The 17,678-nt window shown below is 40.6% G+C and overlaps 1 protein-coding gene across 1 annotated transcript; it reads left to right on the top strand.

The window, feature by feature from the left end:
- The first annotated feature begins 3,086 nt into the window (after positions 1 to 3,086).
- kcnk18 (potassium channel, subfamily K, member 18) lies at positions 3,087 to 10,099 on the top strand. Its single transcript, XM_034101118.1, has 3 exons — positions 3,087 to 3,330; positions 3,620 to 3,748; positions 9,261 to 10,099. Exons 1-3 carry the CDS (start codon positions 3,087 to 3,089, stop codon positions 10,097 to 10,099), a joined length of 1,212 nt encoding a protein of 403 aa, XP_033957009.1.
- Positions 10,100 to 17,678: the final 7,579 nt, after the last annotated feature.

The raw sequence follows: 17,678 nt of genomic DNA, 5'->3' as shown, positions 1-17,678 counted from the left end.
CTCAACTGTTATAGTTAAAGGTGACCTATCATGCAAAATGCACTTTTGTACGTCTTTTATACAACCCCGGAACCCCGGTGTTCCAGGTAACTCACCAAGTGTCAGAAAACACAACCCTCTCTATTTTCCTCCATACCCAAATCTCTTAAAAAGTGGCTGCAACAGACTGATCCAGATTTGAACACTTCTCTGACGTCACAGAAGTAGCGCTACGGCTGTTGGGCCAACTCCACCAATCAGGAGGAGACAGCCACGGACATTGCCTTTCCAAAGCACTGGAGACGTTGTAGTACATATGCCAGGCCTGTAGATGGTGCTGTTCTCACAGAATCAGCCCATGCAAAGACAGTGTTAAATTGAGCTAAATGAGGAATGGCTAAAATGCATGATCTGTTTGGTATTTTGAAAAATAAAAAGTATAAATATACCTTATATAGGTATGGTCCTACACTATATTATTCAAATATAGCATGATAGGTCCACTAAAAATAGAAGTACCAGAGTGTAGGAATACTCTTTTACAAGTAAAAGTCCTGCATTCAAAGTGTTATGTACAAGTAGAAAAGTATTATCATCAGTATAAGTACCAAAAGTAAAAATGCAGATTGGTCCATCTCAGAATAATATCTATGATATGTTTTATAATGATTGATCATGAAAGTGTTCTCAAAGCTGGTGAAGGAGCAGCTAGTCTGAAGTACTTTGTAGACTGCAGGGTAGCTGGTGAATTTACTCCAGGTGGAACTAAAGCCTGATTTAACACTTGGTTATATTTCACATCCTTCATCCAGATCTGTGAAGTAACTAAAGGAATTAAATACATGTAGTGGAGTAAAAGTACACCATTTACCTCTGAATTGTAGTGGAGTAGAAGCACAAAGTAGCAGAAATTTGAAATACACAAGTAAAGTACAAGTAGCTTAGAATTGTACTTAAGTAGAGTATTTGAGTAAATGTACTTAGTTACTTTACACCTCTGCTTGTATGTAACGTTTGCCGAAGTGGTGGGATGCTCCCCTTAGCGAGGGTGGTCTTGAAAAATGGGCCTCACATAAACAGAGTCATCAGTGATTTAGCAGACCTTGTATCTCAGAATAAGTCACAGTAACACAAACACAGCTGACTGAGTCTTTAAAAGCTTTGTGGAGCACATGTTCTGTATACAGGCCTCTGAAGAGCTGCTGTTAGTGATGGACGGGGCCCAGAGCACCGTGACTCGGCTGTTTATTTTAACCACATCGCAGCAACAATGTTTATTCCAGTAATGCTGAGCATAAACACTGTTCCAGTGAGAAGCCAACATTCCCTGGACTACTGCTTATTGAAATGTACACATATGCTTAGTTTAGTAGTGTTATTACTAGAAGCTACTTCCGTCACTTTGTATTTTCACGTCATAATGCTGCTACTTTATAAAGGGGCCTCATTATGCTTGTTGGGGTTTTTCCTCTCCTGTGGTGTGTTCTATAGGTTCTTGTGCATGTACATAGTCTGCAAAGGCTAAAATCCCTGTGTTCCCTCCAGAGGGAGTTCATCTTTGCTGATCAAAAGTAAATATGACATGATCCAGCACATCACAACCTCTATACATTAGAGAGACTTTCATGTAATGTAACCAGGTGTTATTATGGCTGGTGTTTGATCACACTTTGGGCCATTTCTAAAAATAAATATCACATCATGACACTCATTTCCGACCACAAAATGAAGCACAAGGATAGATTGTCTGTGGTTCAGTATTTCCCTGGCCGCTCAGTGCACTTTTAAAGGGGTAACTTTACCTTTAATCATTTACAAGTTAAAAGTAGCATCTCAAAAAGAATCCTTCGGCCTATTTACTGAACCATCTCAAAGTATCCACAGAGTGGGGTCCCAGTTCTCTGACTCACAATTGGCTCTCACATGGTTTACTAAATGTAGCAATCATACTGCACCTGTTTTCCCTGGGGGCACGACAGGGGGCAAGACCATGTGCTTCTAGAGATTAAGGAGGAATAATTGCAGTTGCCGTGAGACCTCCATAGGAACATTGGATCGGAGTTCAGTTAATGTTCTGCTGGAGCCCGACAGACTTGGCCACCCCTGTGGTTTAGTTACAAACATTGCAATGGAAGATGCTATTTATAGAAAATATGCATATTAAACTGTTTTGCTATTGCTTTTATTCTCTGATATTATCTGATAACTAACTGTTATGTTGTCTAAGCAATGTCTTATTACAAATATTTTTTATAATAAAGTAAAAAATTAAGAATTCTGTGCTAAAGCTGATCTCTTATGATGTCTTAAACAACTGAACTTCCTGTACAATTATCTAAGAGGCTATATTAGGCTCGTTAGTGTGGCAGGTTGAAAGATATGATGCTTAATATAGACAATTCAATGAGCAATCACCAAAGCAGGACCTGAACACATCATGGCATAGCTAGCCCGGTATACTTCTGAGCAGGTGGAATACATACCATGAAACCACTCCTACTTGCAATTGATGATAACAAAATAAGGGTTTTAAGGTTAAACCTTAATTCTTGCAATTCATCTGGAAAAAAAACTGAATTCTCTGACCAGTTTGTCCCGCTCCTTCTTTATTACATCACTGAACGTTTTTTCTCTCCCCAAAATACAAGAGAAAACTTTTTTAAACTTGTCAGTAATGGTGAGTAATCACAGATCATTATTTTTTTTATCGACAATATAAACATGTAGATTACAACGTGTGTAGTCTAACCCAATATTGATTATAATTGGGCCAAATACGCATTTTGGCTCCATGTCACTAGTTGATTATTCTGGCTGAAGCTTGTCTACATAATAATAATCAATAATCAATGATGATGGCGTAATTGACTGGTTGGGCAGTCAGAGATGGGAGTAATAGATGAGGGCGTCAGTAACACACTCCCAGGAGGCCTGTGTAATGTGTGTAAGGATGATAGTGTGTGTTTACTGAGTGGCAGCCAACAGACGGCACAAAGCTGCTCTCCACGTGGCTGAGCCTGCGGTGGGAGAGGCAGAGGAGGTGGGCGAGGCAGAGGAGGTGGGAGAGGCAGAGAAGGAGGACGAAGAAGAACAAGAAGAACAAGAAGATGTCTGTGGCAATAAAGAAAGGATTAAGTGCTAAGGCCGAGAGCAGAAAATGCGCGGCTCGGTTCTGGAAGATGTTCCCTCACCTCCTGTTGTGCCTGTCTCTGGTGGCCTACGCTGCTCTGGGGGCGCTCCTGTTCGAGCACATCGAAGGAGGGGACCCGGACCCTCCCAACCAGGAGTACCAGCAGTTTCTGCAGCAGATCGTCACCACTGTCCAGAACCTCAGCAGTAAGTTTCTGTTCTGTGAGCATCCAATTTCACTGTTCACACTAAAAATATTAAGTTGAACCTACTAACCTTGAATCGTTTAAACTTAATATTGTAGTGTGAAATTTGTTGACATAATACATTTAGTTGAAGTCAACATTTCAGTTTTTTCAGTGCAACCAAACTTTTCAATTGTGTATATATATTTAAAACAAAATTATGAATTGGGACCTAGTCATGCGTATCTTTATTAAACAGCATTTAACAACTAACTTTATTTAATGAATGATTTGTTCTACACCAAATCTACTTATTTTCTCTACAGATTCAGATAACGTCTCTTCAGTGCTGGAGGAACAGATGGGTGGGTTGAAGGCCACATGGCTCCAGTCTCCAAAGAAATGGGATTTTTATGGCTCCTTGTTCTTCTGCTGCACTGTATTCACTACAGTTGGTAAGTCAACACAATTACATCAGTCATAGTCTCTGCAAGTTGATGGCTCATATATGTAAATACATATTGGTGCATTCCCCATACAAATATTCTTAAGACTTCTTTCAATATTCTCAATACTTTAATACTCTGATGGTGCATTCGCATCAGACGCGAGGCGAAGATTCCTCTTGCATTTCCCACTCGAGTTTAACCGCTGCATTGCTTGTGTTTAGCCGCGTCACTAAAACAAGAAGTTTCGGAGGGGCTTATCTCCATTTATAAACCTATTGACCAAAAAGAAATGCAAGTTTTATTCCCAAAAATAGCCAACAGCTGGGGCTCGCCACTATGGCTTCATCGTTATCAGGAAAATTATCATATGGACGTACACACGGAGCCGTTTGGCCAACCAGAGCGTTCCGTCCGCAGATCTACCCACTTTGGGACCCGTTATCGTTTGAGGAGTCCTTTTCTGCGGTTCCGTTACGGCCTTGTGTGAACGAACGGGCTATACGTAAGAGAAAAGTAGCTGATACAACCCGAACCGTATCCATGTAAACGGGGCATCAAAGCGTTCTGCTACAATTATGGAAATCAAATAAAGGTATTTTGTACTTATTGAAATCATTATTATAGTAGCTACCTGATGCACAATCACCCTCCTTCTCTCTTTGTGGAGAGGTGTTTCTGTCGTTCACGACGTCAGAGCTTTCTCTTGCTGAGCTGTCATTACCACATTCTACGCTGTTTTCACCTTGGCCTTGATAGTTGTTGATTTGGAACACCCAATGTTAATGAAAATAATGTTTTCAGCTTCACTGTTTTGGTCCACCTTGTTTCCAGTAGATCCTGTTTTTAGTGGGATAGCTCTGATAAAACATGGCAACAATTGTCAAAAATACATGTTATTAATAGTTGAGCTGGCCATTCGTATCCTTAGAGGTCACTGCCCCCCCACCCTCCCCTGGAACATTTTAGAAAGTTGTTTATTATTCAGAGAAGCTGTTAATTTAACGACATTCTGTTTTATTTTATTTTTTAAATATAGTATTAAAGGTGGGGTAGGTACGTTTCAGAAACCGGCTCGAGTGCACTAGAATTTGAAAGTACGCAGCCGAAAAGAATCCGCCCCTTCCTTCAGACTTCCTTACAGAGCACCTCCTCCAACACACATGAACGCACATGACGTCAGCAGACTGGTGAAAGTGGCCGCCTGTTGCTGGCGAGTCATTGAAGTACTGCTGCAATGCACGCCCAATGAGGGCACGAGATACATTTGTGCGTGCACGAGATGGAAGGCTGACAGACAGGGTGGCAATCCAATCCAAGTTGTACTTTCTACAGTATTACGGCTTCCACAGATGACATTTTTGTATGGATTTTTTGTCAAAGCACTTCAGATATTCATTGCTATCGGGATGTTAAGAGCATTCCATGGAATATAACAAAAAGTGTATCTCGAGCCGGTTTCTGAAACTTACCTACCCCACCTTTAATTGATTCATTAATGTGATGAGACAGTGGCCCATTTATGTCATTATGTTTGAATTTAAATGACACATTTCTAGTTATGTATTATTATTTATTCAGGCAGAGATTGTGTTTTGGGATTTTAACAAGATATCAACTGACATTCCAAACAATAATCCATGCCAAAAATCCTGCTGTATTACTCACAATAACGGTGTGGGTTCTCTAAACAGGGAGTGTTTAGTGTGGCAGTGGGGGGATATAAATCTATGTCGGCCATTGTCCTCATAATCCGTGTGAGATGAAAAAGACTACATTATATGTAATCTGATATTTGAATAAGGCTTAAATCATTGTATGGCATCACTACTGCAAGTGATGAACAATATAAACATTTATTGATTTAAAATGCTTCCTTTAGATATATATTTGTTTATGCTTGTGTCATGTGCCACAATGATGTCATGTATTTCCCCCTAGGATTCCAATGTATAAATTAGTTTGCGTTAACCTTTTAATCTTCCAACATTTATAGACAGACTGAGGTACTGGTACATTCAAGCTCTCTCCTCTAGTTTCATTGATATCACTCCTTTGCCATGCAGTATACATACATAGCCATATGTGTTTCCTGTGAGATTACAGTCTGTGGGCATGCTTTGGTCCAGCATGGCAGAGATAAGTGGTGGTCATAAAGCGAATGGTCCAACCTGTATAACGTCAGCAACAGAAAGTCCCCCAGGACCAAAGCCACACAGCTGGGGTAGCACTGGTAAAATGTTAGCTAAATGCTAGCTGAAGCATAGTCCATCTTCCAGCCTCTTGCAGTTGTTTTCTACATTGGATTGAATCCAAACACATTTATTTTTTTCAATTAGTGAACCAATATCTTAGCAAATACTAATTTTGTCACTTTAACATTTGCATATTCATTTGCATTAAAAGATATTCAGATAGTCAGGCTAGCAGCTAGCTCTTGGGATTGCAGGTTGTTTGGTCAGTTGGTCAACCCCTTTATTTAAGACTGAAATAAGGTATTGTTATCAATTGCATGCATTGTGATTATGTAGATAAATGTATGTTCCCCCTCGAGATGAATTATAATGCTAACATCAGCATGATTGCATTTAGTTCTACTGTAAGTAACACTAAGTGCAGGCTGACAGACCCCCACAGGCAAACTGTTGACTCTGTCTTAGCTTCAAACCTCAATTATAAAGTCAATTATTTCAGAACATGTTCTTTGTTAATGTTTTACTTTTTATACTATTGTTATGTTATTTAATATTATTCCTTATTCCATCTTGTATTTATCTCGAGCTTGCTCTTTTTCTTGACATTATTTGATGCGTAAAACTATGTGAAGATACATAAGTAGCCTATGTCTGTTACTTTCAGATACATTATAAGTGGTTAAGGAGCACCAGCTAATGGCTAATGGCTTCGCAGCAACAGGAAGCCCACAACTCACTGAAGAGAGGGCACTCTCAGAAGAGAATGCTTTTCTACACCACAAAAAGCTTATTAAAGGATGTTAGATGTTAGAGGCACATTGTCTTCTGTGTTGCCCTTTTAGTTGGGAACTTCCTTCATCTTTTCACCACGAGTATGAGGGTTTAAGGCAATGCTTCCAGGCATATAGATCCATTTGTATCTGCCATTGTATTATTGCATGAATGTCCATTGTTTGAAAAAGTAGCATTTGTTGATTGATTGGAAGGCATGTATTTTATGACACATGGCATGCATGCCATTTGCTTGTTTGTATAAAGGATAATACAGTTACTCACTGTCGAAGAGTAACCAAGTACACTTACTCAAGTATTGTACCTAAGTACATTTTTGAGGTACTTGTACTTTACTTGAGTATTTCCACTTTTACTCAAATAACATTTTGAATGCCAGACTTTTACTTGACACAGAGTCAACACTGTGGTATTATTATGTTCACTTAAAGGGGACCTATCATGCAAAATGCACTTTTATACGTCTTTTATACATGAATATGTGTCCCCGGTGTGTCAGGGAACTCACCAAGTGTCAGAAAGCACAACCCTCTCTCTTTTCCTCCATACCCAAATCTCTAAAAACGGGACTGCAACGGATCTGATACAGACTGATCCAGATTTGAATACTTTACTGACGTCAGTAAAGTGGCGCTACGGCTATTGGTCAATTCTCCACCTATCAGGAGAATGAGAGGTTGGGCCACGGCCGGCCATTGCTGCTCGAAAGCGCTGGAGACGCTGTAGTACATATGCCAGGCCTGTAAGTGGCGCTATATTCTGCCACAAAAGCAGCGAAGAAGACTTCCCTTGCATGGTTGCCATGGTTGCCCTTCTGTTTATTCTCCGCTGTGGCTCTTTTTCTCCCCCCCCGAGGCAAGCATTTGCGCCTCCTGCTTTAAAACAAATGAATAATTACTCTATATAATCATATGTAAGGGATGATGTGCAGCGACGCAGTCATTATGGGAAAAGAACACCGACAGGCCGATCAGGAGCCCGACGCGAAGCGGACGGGATCTAGATCAGCATGAAGGCAAATTATGCAATGTGCACATTATCCCGCTTATTACATGGCCACATTCTCGACAAAGTAACGACATGACTCCCAATATTAATTGAGATGCTTTTATGGATTTAGAAAATGATTTTATTGATTTAAAAAATAGTTGCATGTATTGATTTAAATTGACATGCATCCGCTAAGAAAAATAGTCCGTTGTTACTGTTTGAACTAACGTAGAAACGGCAGGAACTGCTTCGATAGTGTTTTTGAGGAGCTTTTTGATTACAGATTTGAAAACATCGTTGCTTGCTTTAAAAGTAGCACAATTCATTATGTCAAACCTTGGAAAGTATCTAGATATCCCTGCCCTAATGCCAAAGTAACTGGCAACTCCCCTCTCCTGCAGGGGGGCGTGGTCCGCTGCAGCTCACAGAATCAGCTCCCTGCAAAAACAGGGCTGGAAAGAGCAAATAGAGCGAAATGAGGCATGGCTAAAATGCAGGATCTGTTTGGTATTTTGAAATAAAATGGCCCGACAATATATGTTTCAAATATAGCATGATAGGTCCACTTTAAATAAAGATCTGAGTACTTATTTCCCCACTGCATTTACTGTATCGTTAAAGGTTTTATTTTTAGTATTATTATTTATTCATGTTTTTTTTCAGTTTGAGCACAAGAAAATAATATGCAACAGTAATCTGAGATAGCAAAATGACACAGGGTGCAGTAACATTATGTCCTTTTGATATTTTAAATTCCAAAGTCTGCCCCTTATTGTGGTTGTGTCCGGAAACATGCTGATTTATATATTATATATATATATATATATATATATTTTTTTTTAATCCTCTGGAGCAGAGAGAGAAGCTGTTGATTATTGTTATTGGTCGAATGCACTTATTGTAAGTCGCTTTGGATAAAAGCGTCAGCTAAATGCAATGTAATTTAATTGATTAATGCATCAGTGTTTCTTAACTCACAACTTAAAATGAAAGTTTATTTAATAAAAGAGCACATGTTCAATGTGAAAAGTGACCATAGATAGATTACTTCAGTTGCAATTTGGTGCTATACGGTATATATAATAAGAAAATTAAAAAAAATTAAAACAATTTGAATATCAGGGGGGGCGCGGGGCTCCGTTGGCAGAAACACTGAAGGTGATAAGATGGGGGGGGTTACCTTGGTTGGTGATTGGCTAATGGATACACAAGCCAAAAAATCGTTATGACATCATAAAGTGGCCAAAATCTGATCAGCTCATTTTCAGACAAGTTTTTATAGAAATAGATCAGGACAAAAAGTGAGCAAATAATTTGTCCTGAAACTTTCAGAATCTCTTTACACAGAGGGGACACATGTTTATGTATAAAATACATGAAAAAGTGGATTTTGCACAATAGGTGACCTTTAAAGCAATTGTTTTTCCATTCCATTAAGTCCATTAAGTCCATTAATCTGAATCCATAATGTTATAGCTGTGGTAAGAAGTAATGTTTCCCTGTTTCACAACTCCTAACTGTCCATTTGTCCATTGTTGTTGCAGGGTATGGGGAGATCTATCCAGTCACCTTGATAGGTAAAGTTGTGTGTGTGCTGTATGCCATGGTGGGCGTTCCCCTCATGCTTCTGGTCACCCTTGATGTGGGCGACTTCCTCGCCATTCTGATGTCCAGAGCCTATGTGCGCATTCACGCCCTCTTCAAAATCCTCCGCTCCCACTCATGGTCACCTTGGAAGGCTCGGAAAAAGAGAGAAGAGGTCTCAAGCAACCTGGCCCTGGAGGAAGGTACTTTTTTTTTTAGCCAGGACATTGTTGTCCGTGAACCCCTTGACATTCGCCAGGTGCTGCACAGCCAGGCGGACGTACGGCACAAGTCCATACACCTAGAAAACAACAAAGAGATCTTTGAGAAAATTCTCGCTAGGGAGAAATTACTAAGAAAGGGCCCACTGCTCCGAACCCTCTCCTGCCCAGAGCTAGACCGGCTGCCCCCCCCACCCAGAGGATATGCCATATGGGACTTTACAGGGTTGGGGAATGGAATGGAAAAGCTGGATGTACCCTTTGTCCTGATTCTTTTCATCGTGTTTGCCTACATTTGCTTAGGTGGTTTGATTCTGCCCTTGTGGGAAGCAGAGATGAAGGGCTTTGATCCCTACTACTTCTGCTTCATCACACTCACTACTATTGGTTTTGGCGATATTATACCTAAGCACCCTAAATACTTCATGCTTACCTCACTCTTCCTCATTGGCGGCATGGCCATCATGTCCATGGCTTTCAAGCTAGGCCAAACACGAATTGTAAGCTGCTACCGCCAATGCATCAAGTTCATCAGCAGGGGAAATGTAGAGTTATTCAAAAATGAACAGGGTCACTAAGTAAGCAAGTGAATCTCAGCCTCATCCAAGAACTGTACAAGCTCAAAGGCCTGGTTTTGACACAGGTCCAGACAGGAGACTGTGGGAACTTGTTCAGAGCATTCTTTGTAGTGGCTGTTTGGTTATAAGCATGAGCAAAATAATAAAAGTGAGCATGTGCCAAATGCTTTTGCCAAGTGAAGAAGGGTGATATTTAAAAATGATTCATATGAAGAATATATAGAGCTATACTGTTGATCAGAGGTGTGGACTAGAGTCACATGACTTGACAGTAGGTCAAGTATACTATTAACAGTTTTTTCAGGAAACGTTATCTTAAAAGCTCCGCTCCGGCTTTTACCGCGGAGCCACCCAAAATGAAAGTAACCAGGAAATACCAATACCAAAATACAGAGTCTTTAACAGAAAAGGCAAATTGCGGCATTTGAATGGCCCCTAATTGTGCGTTCACATATTCGCATTGCTCTAATCGCTCTAATTGCATTGCTCTAATCGCATTGCTCTCATCGCTCTAATCGCTCCAGTTTCACCGCGGCTGTCAGCTGTGTTTACTGCGTTTTTCAAACAAGATGCGCTGGCGAGGGGGCGTGGCTTATCTCAATGTAGATACCAACTACAACAAAATGAATATATTTTACAGTGATTTAATTGTAATACACGTTTCCATATCATGCCGAACTAACAACATACTGATACCGGTTTGTAAGAACCATGAATTAGTGCAGACAAGACGGCAGGAAAAACACTTTTAAAATGCGTGCTTTCTGAATGCTGAACGGATCGATCAGGCTAAGCTAACGTTGTAGCTGCTCCGTCCACACCCACAACAACGTCATACAGACAGAAGTATCTCACGGCTGATTGGCGTACACGATTAGCGTGGCTCCCTTCAATTCCGTCAATCGCGTCATTCAAGTCATTTGCGCCGCCTGAGCGAATTGCGTCTATCCACATTTACATTGACATAATATGTAATCCAAGCCCCAGGAAGTGCGCCGGACTCTGAGGAAAATATGCGTTGTGTCCAAACGGCGGTACTACGATTTCCGTATCAGTCCGTGACGTCACCCGGCCCAGAAATAGTTTTTTCCATTGACTAACATGGGGAAAGAGACGTCTGTAAATCAGCGGGTAATTACTAAATAAACTACCCAGTATGTCATAGCCTAGACTCTCCATAAAAACGCGGGCCAAAATCCTTGATTATGCGGGCTAAAATCCTTGATTATGCGATTAAACATGCAGGGTTTTTATGTGATTTTATGCGGTGAAATTGCGGATAGTTGTGAAATATGCGGAAAGTTGCGAAATATGCGAAATATAATTTTTTAAATATTGGGCTGTCTTATTTATTCTCTCTCACACACAACCTGCCATTAACGTTAAACCCCTTTACTATTCAATTAAACACATTCAATGTTTATTTATTGTAAAAGCAATAGGGCTATTTTAATCACACTCTCTCACACACACACGCACACACACACACACTTCTCCGCCTCATTCTGTTTTCATTTACTCGTTCGTTATCTGATGAGCTTCAATCTTGTAGGCTACTCACCTCGTTTCTTGTATCCCTCGAAAGGGTTTTGGAGGTCGATGCCTCGGTGAACGTGAGTTGTTTGGCTTTCTTGTCCGCAGCAGCAGAAAGCATTTTCGAATGTTTGAATGAATCAAAGTGGGTCGTCACCGTCGATGTTCTCTTATGCTCCAACACACAGTTGCACGGGGTGCAGAATAGTTTCCCCCCAACTTTCATGCAAGACATCGGGGAACTGCTTTGCCCGGTCTTTAGCAGAAATGTTCGTCGGTAAATGAGATGGATTCGATTTTTTCATCTTGGTGTTTTCTCTCTAGTGTGAGTTCCACACGTTCACCCTACGGTGTTGTTTACCTTCTGTGATGCGCGAGCTGATGACGTTGCGTCATCATCATCACCATCACTTCACGTCAAGACGAGTTCACTTTTTTTCCCCTCAACTTTGTGTGGAAAAATGTGGGGATTATGCAGCCTTTTGATAAATATGCGGCCTTTTAAAAAATCTGCGCCATTTTGCTGATTATGCGGTAAATTCTGCGATCGCAGAATCACCTTTTTCTGGAGGGTCTAATAGCCCTTATTAGAATCATTCCTTAAAGTTGTAAAATGCACTAAAAGCCGAATCTAGATTTTCTCTCTCCATTCATTCTAGTGAGCCGAGAGCGGGAGCCCGAGGGGCGGGGCTTCATGCTCTATGAGCGTACATACGGGTACTTCTGCTCTGACAGCCAGGCATGACGGGGACATCTGTGACGTATTGCTCTAGAAAATATCACGCCATTTTGTCCTCATGCGTCAATGAGCAGCTCTCATAGGAAAGAACGAGACCCCACCTCCGACGTAAAAACTTTTCTCGTTGTTAATTTAGACTATATTTAGTGTCGATATGGTATTGACTTTATTTTAAAATAGCAGATCTCTGTGACCGGCTATAGTTTTTCGTCCTTGGTGAGCGTGTGTCCCTGTCTTGGAGCTGCAGAACCCCCGACCCGTCCTGTAACACGGAGCCCGTTTCTTAAACCATGCTAAATGTATGTGTGCATAAAGCTGAGCAGTCATAATAACACCGAATGTGGTTGTGATCCAATTGTTTACCGTGAGATTTACAGCATACTTTTGGCCATAATCGCACAGCCCTAAAAATGAACTGAGATTTCCACACATTTTACTCTAAGTATGCAGACAAAGCACGTACACATTTTTCACGTATATATTAACAAATGAATATGTAAAGTAATTAAAGTTTAATGTTACTATTAGAACCATTATTTGTTTACTACTTTTATTTGTATTGTCTCATTTGGTAGCATCAATGAATGCATTTGATACAGATACAGGAGCAGATTATGTGATGTGCCACCACTTCTTCTACTTCTTCTTCTCTTTTCTACTCATAGGCGCAACCTTGTGGCAAAAACTTGCAACAACAACAACATTAATACTGCTTTGAGCACAGTGTGAATGTATATGTGAATGACATTAGAAATGATTAGGAACAACATTAAACACAAATTAAAATTGATTGTGGGATTCCTTATAACATGTTGTACAGAGTGGAAATACATATTCTGTTCAAATTAATCAGGGATCTTATTAATTAAACTCCTTCTGAATTAAACCGTCACAGTAGCCTATCTTTACTGTTCCCTAAAAAAACATGTTACTTTATCAGATGAGAGAAAATGTATTAAATAATTAATATGACTAATAAAAAGCAGTTTGATCTGCAGTTCAAGAAGGAACAACTATGCATTTACTGATTTTGTATTTAATTTTTTATTATTATGTAGCTATGTTACTCTTTAGTAAGGAGCAACTTGTTAAACAAATAAATACAATTTTGTCAAAGCATTCATGATTTTTTGTTAATTGAATATAGTATTATTCTGTTGTTGCATGTCATTACATTTGGTGAACAGCACATAATTACTTGTTAAAGACTCGGTTTTCAAAGTTTAGACTTGGGCTTGCCCATCCTGACTTGGGACTTGACTCGGGACTTGAGTGCAAATACATGAGACTTACTTGTTACTTGCTAAACAGGACTTGGGCCCAATCCCAAACCACACCCTACACCCAAACCCCTACACACTCCCCCTCCGTGACGGAGTGAACTCCGTGGAGTGACACACGAGGCTCCCTCCTGTCAGATGGAGGGAGTAAATACAGCAGCAAGCTTTGGGACGGCCTCCCTTCTCTCCGGCAGAAACAGGAAATGCCGTAACTGTATGTAACAACGGTTTCAAATCAGCATCTCTTAGACAAAAAGTTTAAATGAATAACTCAAATAATGTCATAGTCTGCTCCATCATTCACCAGTAGTTTTCCATTCACCTGTCTCACCTGTTTTCCACACCCACTCGTTAACTCACTCTCTTTCTCTTCTGCACCCATTAGCTTCTGCCAGTATTTAAACTCGCACCTGACACACACTCTTTGCCAGATTGTACTTTGCCTCATGCTTGTCTCTCCCGCGTTCAACACTAGATTGCCTACCCGGTTCCGACCCTGCCTGTCCCCGACCTGCCTGCTCTGCCTGTTTCCTGATCCTGCCTGTCCCTCGACTATCCTGCCTGGCCTGTTATCCGACCCTGCCTGTATCCACGCTGACCGCCTCGCTTACTCCCTGACCCTCTGCCTGTCCCTGACTCACCTTCTGCCCGCTGTCCTCCGGTGCGTTATACTGCCCGGTTGGTATTCCTCCGATCCAGTGGAATCTCCAATAAAGGATATTACCAATTCTCCTTGGTTTCTCGAGTGCTGCATTTGGGTTCTCCTTAAGACTGTGACAAATAAAACTCCAAACATCTTTCATTTTTTGTAAAGCTCTTTTAGTTTTAAACCTGATGTTTATAAGCTTCTTAGTTTTTGCAACAGTCTGTAAATATACACAACTTTATAATAAAATGCACACATTTACCTTTTTCTAGACTAAACACAGGTATGATCCTAATTTAAAACATATGAGGTTATCATGAGGTTGTTAACATGGCAATTTATCAGTGGATGTTTGCTGGAACTACTTGTAAACAGCTTGTTTCCTGACGGCCACACACAGCGTGACTCCGGTCAGGTAGAGACCGGTCTCAAGTCAGCACCGCTGCAGACTCGCTGTTTGTCCCCCTCCATACCGCTCCACACTCGTTGGTTTGGAACAGCACTTAATGTGGCGGACCCTCCGCGCGAACGGAGGGGTAGGGTGTAGGGGTAGGGTGGAGGGGGCGGTTTGGGATTCCCACCTCTGCTGTACATACAACTGCATATCTGGCTGCAGTATCTTGCCAAGCACTGATTATGAGTAGGCCTACTCTAATAGTTGCACTGTGCCTAAAGTATTACAGAGGATTGATAAAAGTCAGAATTCAGGATTTGTTTTTTAATTTAGGAAAATGTAATAAAATTCCTTTAAATTCAGTCTTGTTTTTAATTCAAATGTAAGCGCTCACATAGACACATATTACGGCAGAGTTTATTACAATGGTTTGTTGTGTAGCTTATACTTACACATTACCCAAAATGCTAAAAGCCTGTAGATAAAAATGCAATCCACCACAATAGTTCTGAAATAAAAACCAATAGTCAATACCAGCAATGTGAGTTTGACAAATTGTTGGAAAAATAGTCTAATACCCTTGACCAGTCTCTGTCCAAGCACAATTTCAAAGTATGGAGTGGTGCAATGATGATTTATTTTTGTAGACTCCGAAGTAAGCGTCCGAAGGAATCCCTCGACTAACAGCAATTGGAATTTAAAATTGGATTCCGGAATAGTGCAGAAAATAAGCTCTGTGGCAAACTCATCTAAGATACTTACATGTCCGAAAACCAGTCAGTATCTGGTGTGAGGGATAGGGTTAGGGTTAGGGTTAGGGTAATGTTGTGAATCGAGTGGCCCATGGTGGTGGTGGGGTTATGGTATGGGCAGGCGTATGTTATGGACGACGAACACAGGCCACTCGATTCACAACATTACCCTAACTCCTCAAAGCCACATGAGGAGGGACGCTTTTATTTGTTTATTTATATTTATTTTAAATTATTTTATTACCTGGAGGCCGGTAAACCACCCGCAGGGGGGAACTCTTCACCTACCTGCCACCCTTTTAAATAAAAAACGGCTACCCTTTGGTTCTTTTAAACTTACCCGACCTCGATTTTAATGGTTTCTGTTTTTCAGTGACATCCAGTTCATTATATACGATTTTACTAACCCGGTGTGCCTTCCTTTATTTTATTATTATTAGTTAATTTTAACACTCCCTTTACTTTTTAAATTCATATTACTGGGGAGAATGTTTTAATTATTAATATTTGTGTCATTGCACTTGTGTTTTAACTGCACTTACACTACTATGCACGGCTTTTACTAATAGAACTGGATTCACTTTTAAATTGGCCATTTTAGATCCCCCTATCATTTAGGGTGTTTTATGGATTCCATTGGGACAAGCTCCACACACACACACACCACCCTCCAGATCCTGGGACGGGGAGACTTGCTTTTTGGGCATACTCTGCCGTCGTTCCGTGGTCCGGCTCCGCTCTGCACTTTTTAACCATTCATCTGAAACGGTCTTGTCCTCACGGAGCTTTTATAATGCTTTTAAAAGGGTTTTTATAAGGTTTATGTTTACGGAGGGTTTTAAATGTTTTTTTAAACACCTATCTACCGAGAGCCAGTGCACCACGCTCTTCCCCAACCTAACCCTACCCCTAACCTTAACCCTAACCCTACCCCTAACCCTAATCCTACCCCTCACACCAGATACTGACTGGTTTTCGGACCCCCCCAGACCCCCCCAATAAAGCAAAAATGCACGTTTCAGAGTGGCCTTTTATTGTGGCCAGCCTAAGGCACACCTGTGCAATAACCATGCTGTCTAATCAGCATCTTGATATGCCACACCTGTGAGGTGGGATGGATTATCTCGGCAAAGGAGAAGTGCTCACTATCACACATTTTTTCAGATTTGTGAACAATATTTGAGAGAAATAGTTATTTTGTGTATATAGAAAATGTTTTAGATCTTTGAGTTCATCTCATGAAAAATGGGAGCAAAAACAAAAGTGTTGCGTTTATATTTTTGTTCAGTGTATAATAGGATTGAGTGTGGTATTGTTGTAAGCAGAGCAGCAGATGGAGCTGCTGTGTAAAGACGATCTGAGGACAGGCAGCTTTCACCTTTTGGAATGAAACTCATTCCCAACATCTCTCTTTCTCTCTCTCAACCTCAAACTCACATCTACATTATTCATATATTTAACTAAATAGTGGTAATAATGAAATTATATTTGTTTTTAAGTAATCCATGTACTGATGCAAGACCCTGTGCTAGTGTGGCTGGTGTGTGAGCTTTGTCTTTGCACCGTATTGTTGTATTATTTATCTGCCTTGAAAAACATGTAATACAATCAATTACTTTTAAAAAAGTAGAATCCATCAAGGATTTAAAAAAGCATATCATAAGAATACAATTGCTGTGTTCTTTGGTTGTTCTGCATTGACTATTTTTCCATGTAAGCATATTATAATCCTTTATGTATTTAGAGCCAACATGATGCCTTTAAGGACACTTTCAGCCCGTAAACTCAGTTTCCTGTTCGGACGTAGGCTACCTATCCATGACGCAAATGCCAATTGCCAAGTGTTGGGGAAAACTCTTCAAACATATTTTAATATGCATACCCTCACCCCTTGGTGTGTTTTTTTATATTTGAATCGTAAATCATAATTTTACTTTCATTATTTTAAACTTTGGGGGAAGATCCCTGAGTTTTGACCAGAGTATTTCATTCATTATTACATTGTTGTTGTTGTTGTGGGACTGTTACCACGCTATTACATATTTTTACATGTAAATAGTCATTGTAACGGATCGCAGTTTCATAGCCACCCTCCTGACCCTGGTGGTCATGAAGCCCAGTGTTTCCGGTCTGCTGATCAGCCTGTGTCCTCGTGCTGCTGGTTTGAGTGTTCGAAGGCAGGTTTGACGGGGACCCGCATACAAAGGAAGAGTGACGTCAGCAGCGGGGGGGCAC

Source organism: Pseudochaenichthys georgianus, chromosome 15 (assembly GCF_902827115.2).
Source record: "Pseudochaenichthys georgianus chromosome 15, fPseGeo1.2, whole genome shotgun sequence".
In the NCBI taxonomy this organism is placed as follows: Eukaryota; Metazoa; Chordata; class Actinopteri; order Perciformes; family Channichthyidae; genus Pseudochaenichthys; species Pseudochaenichthys georgianus.
This window is presented reverse-complemented; position numbering and strand designations above follow the sequence as displayed.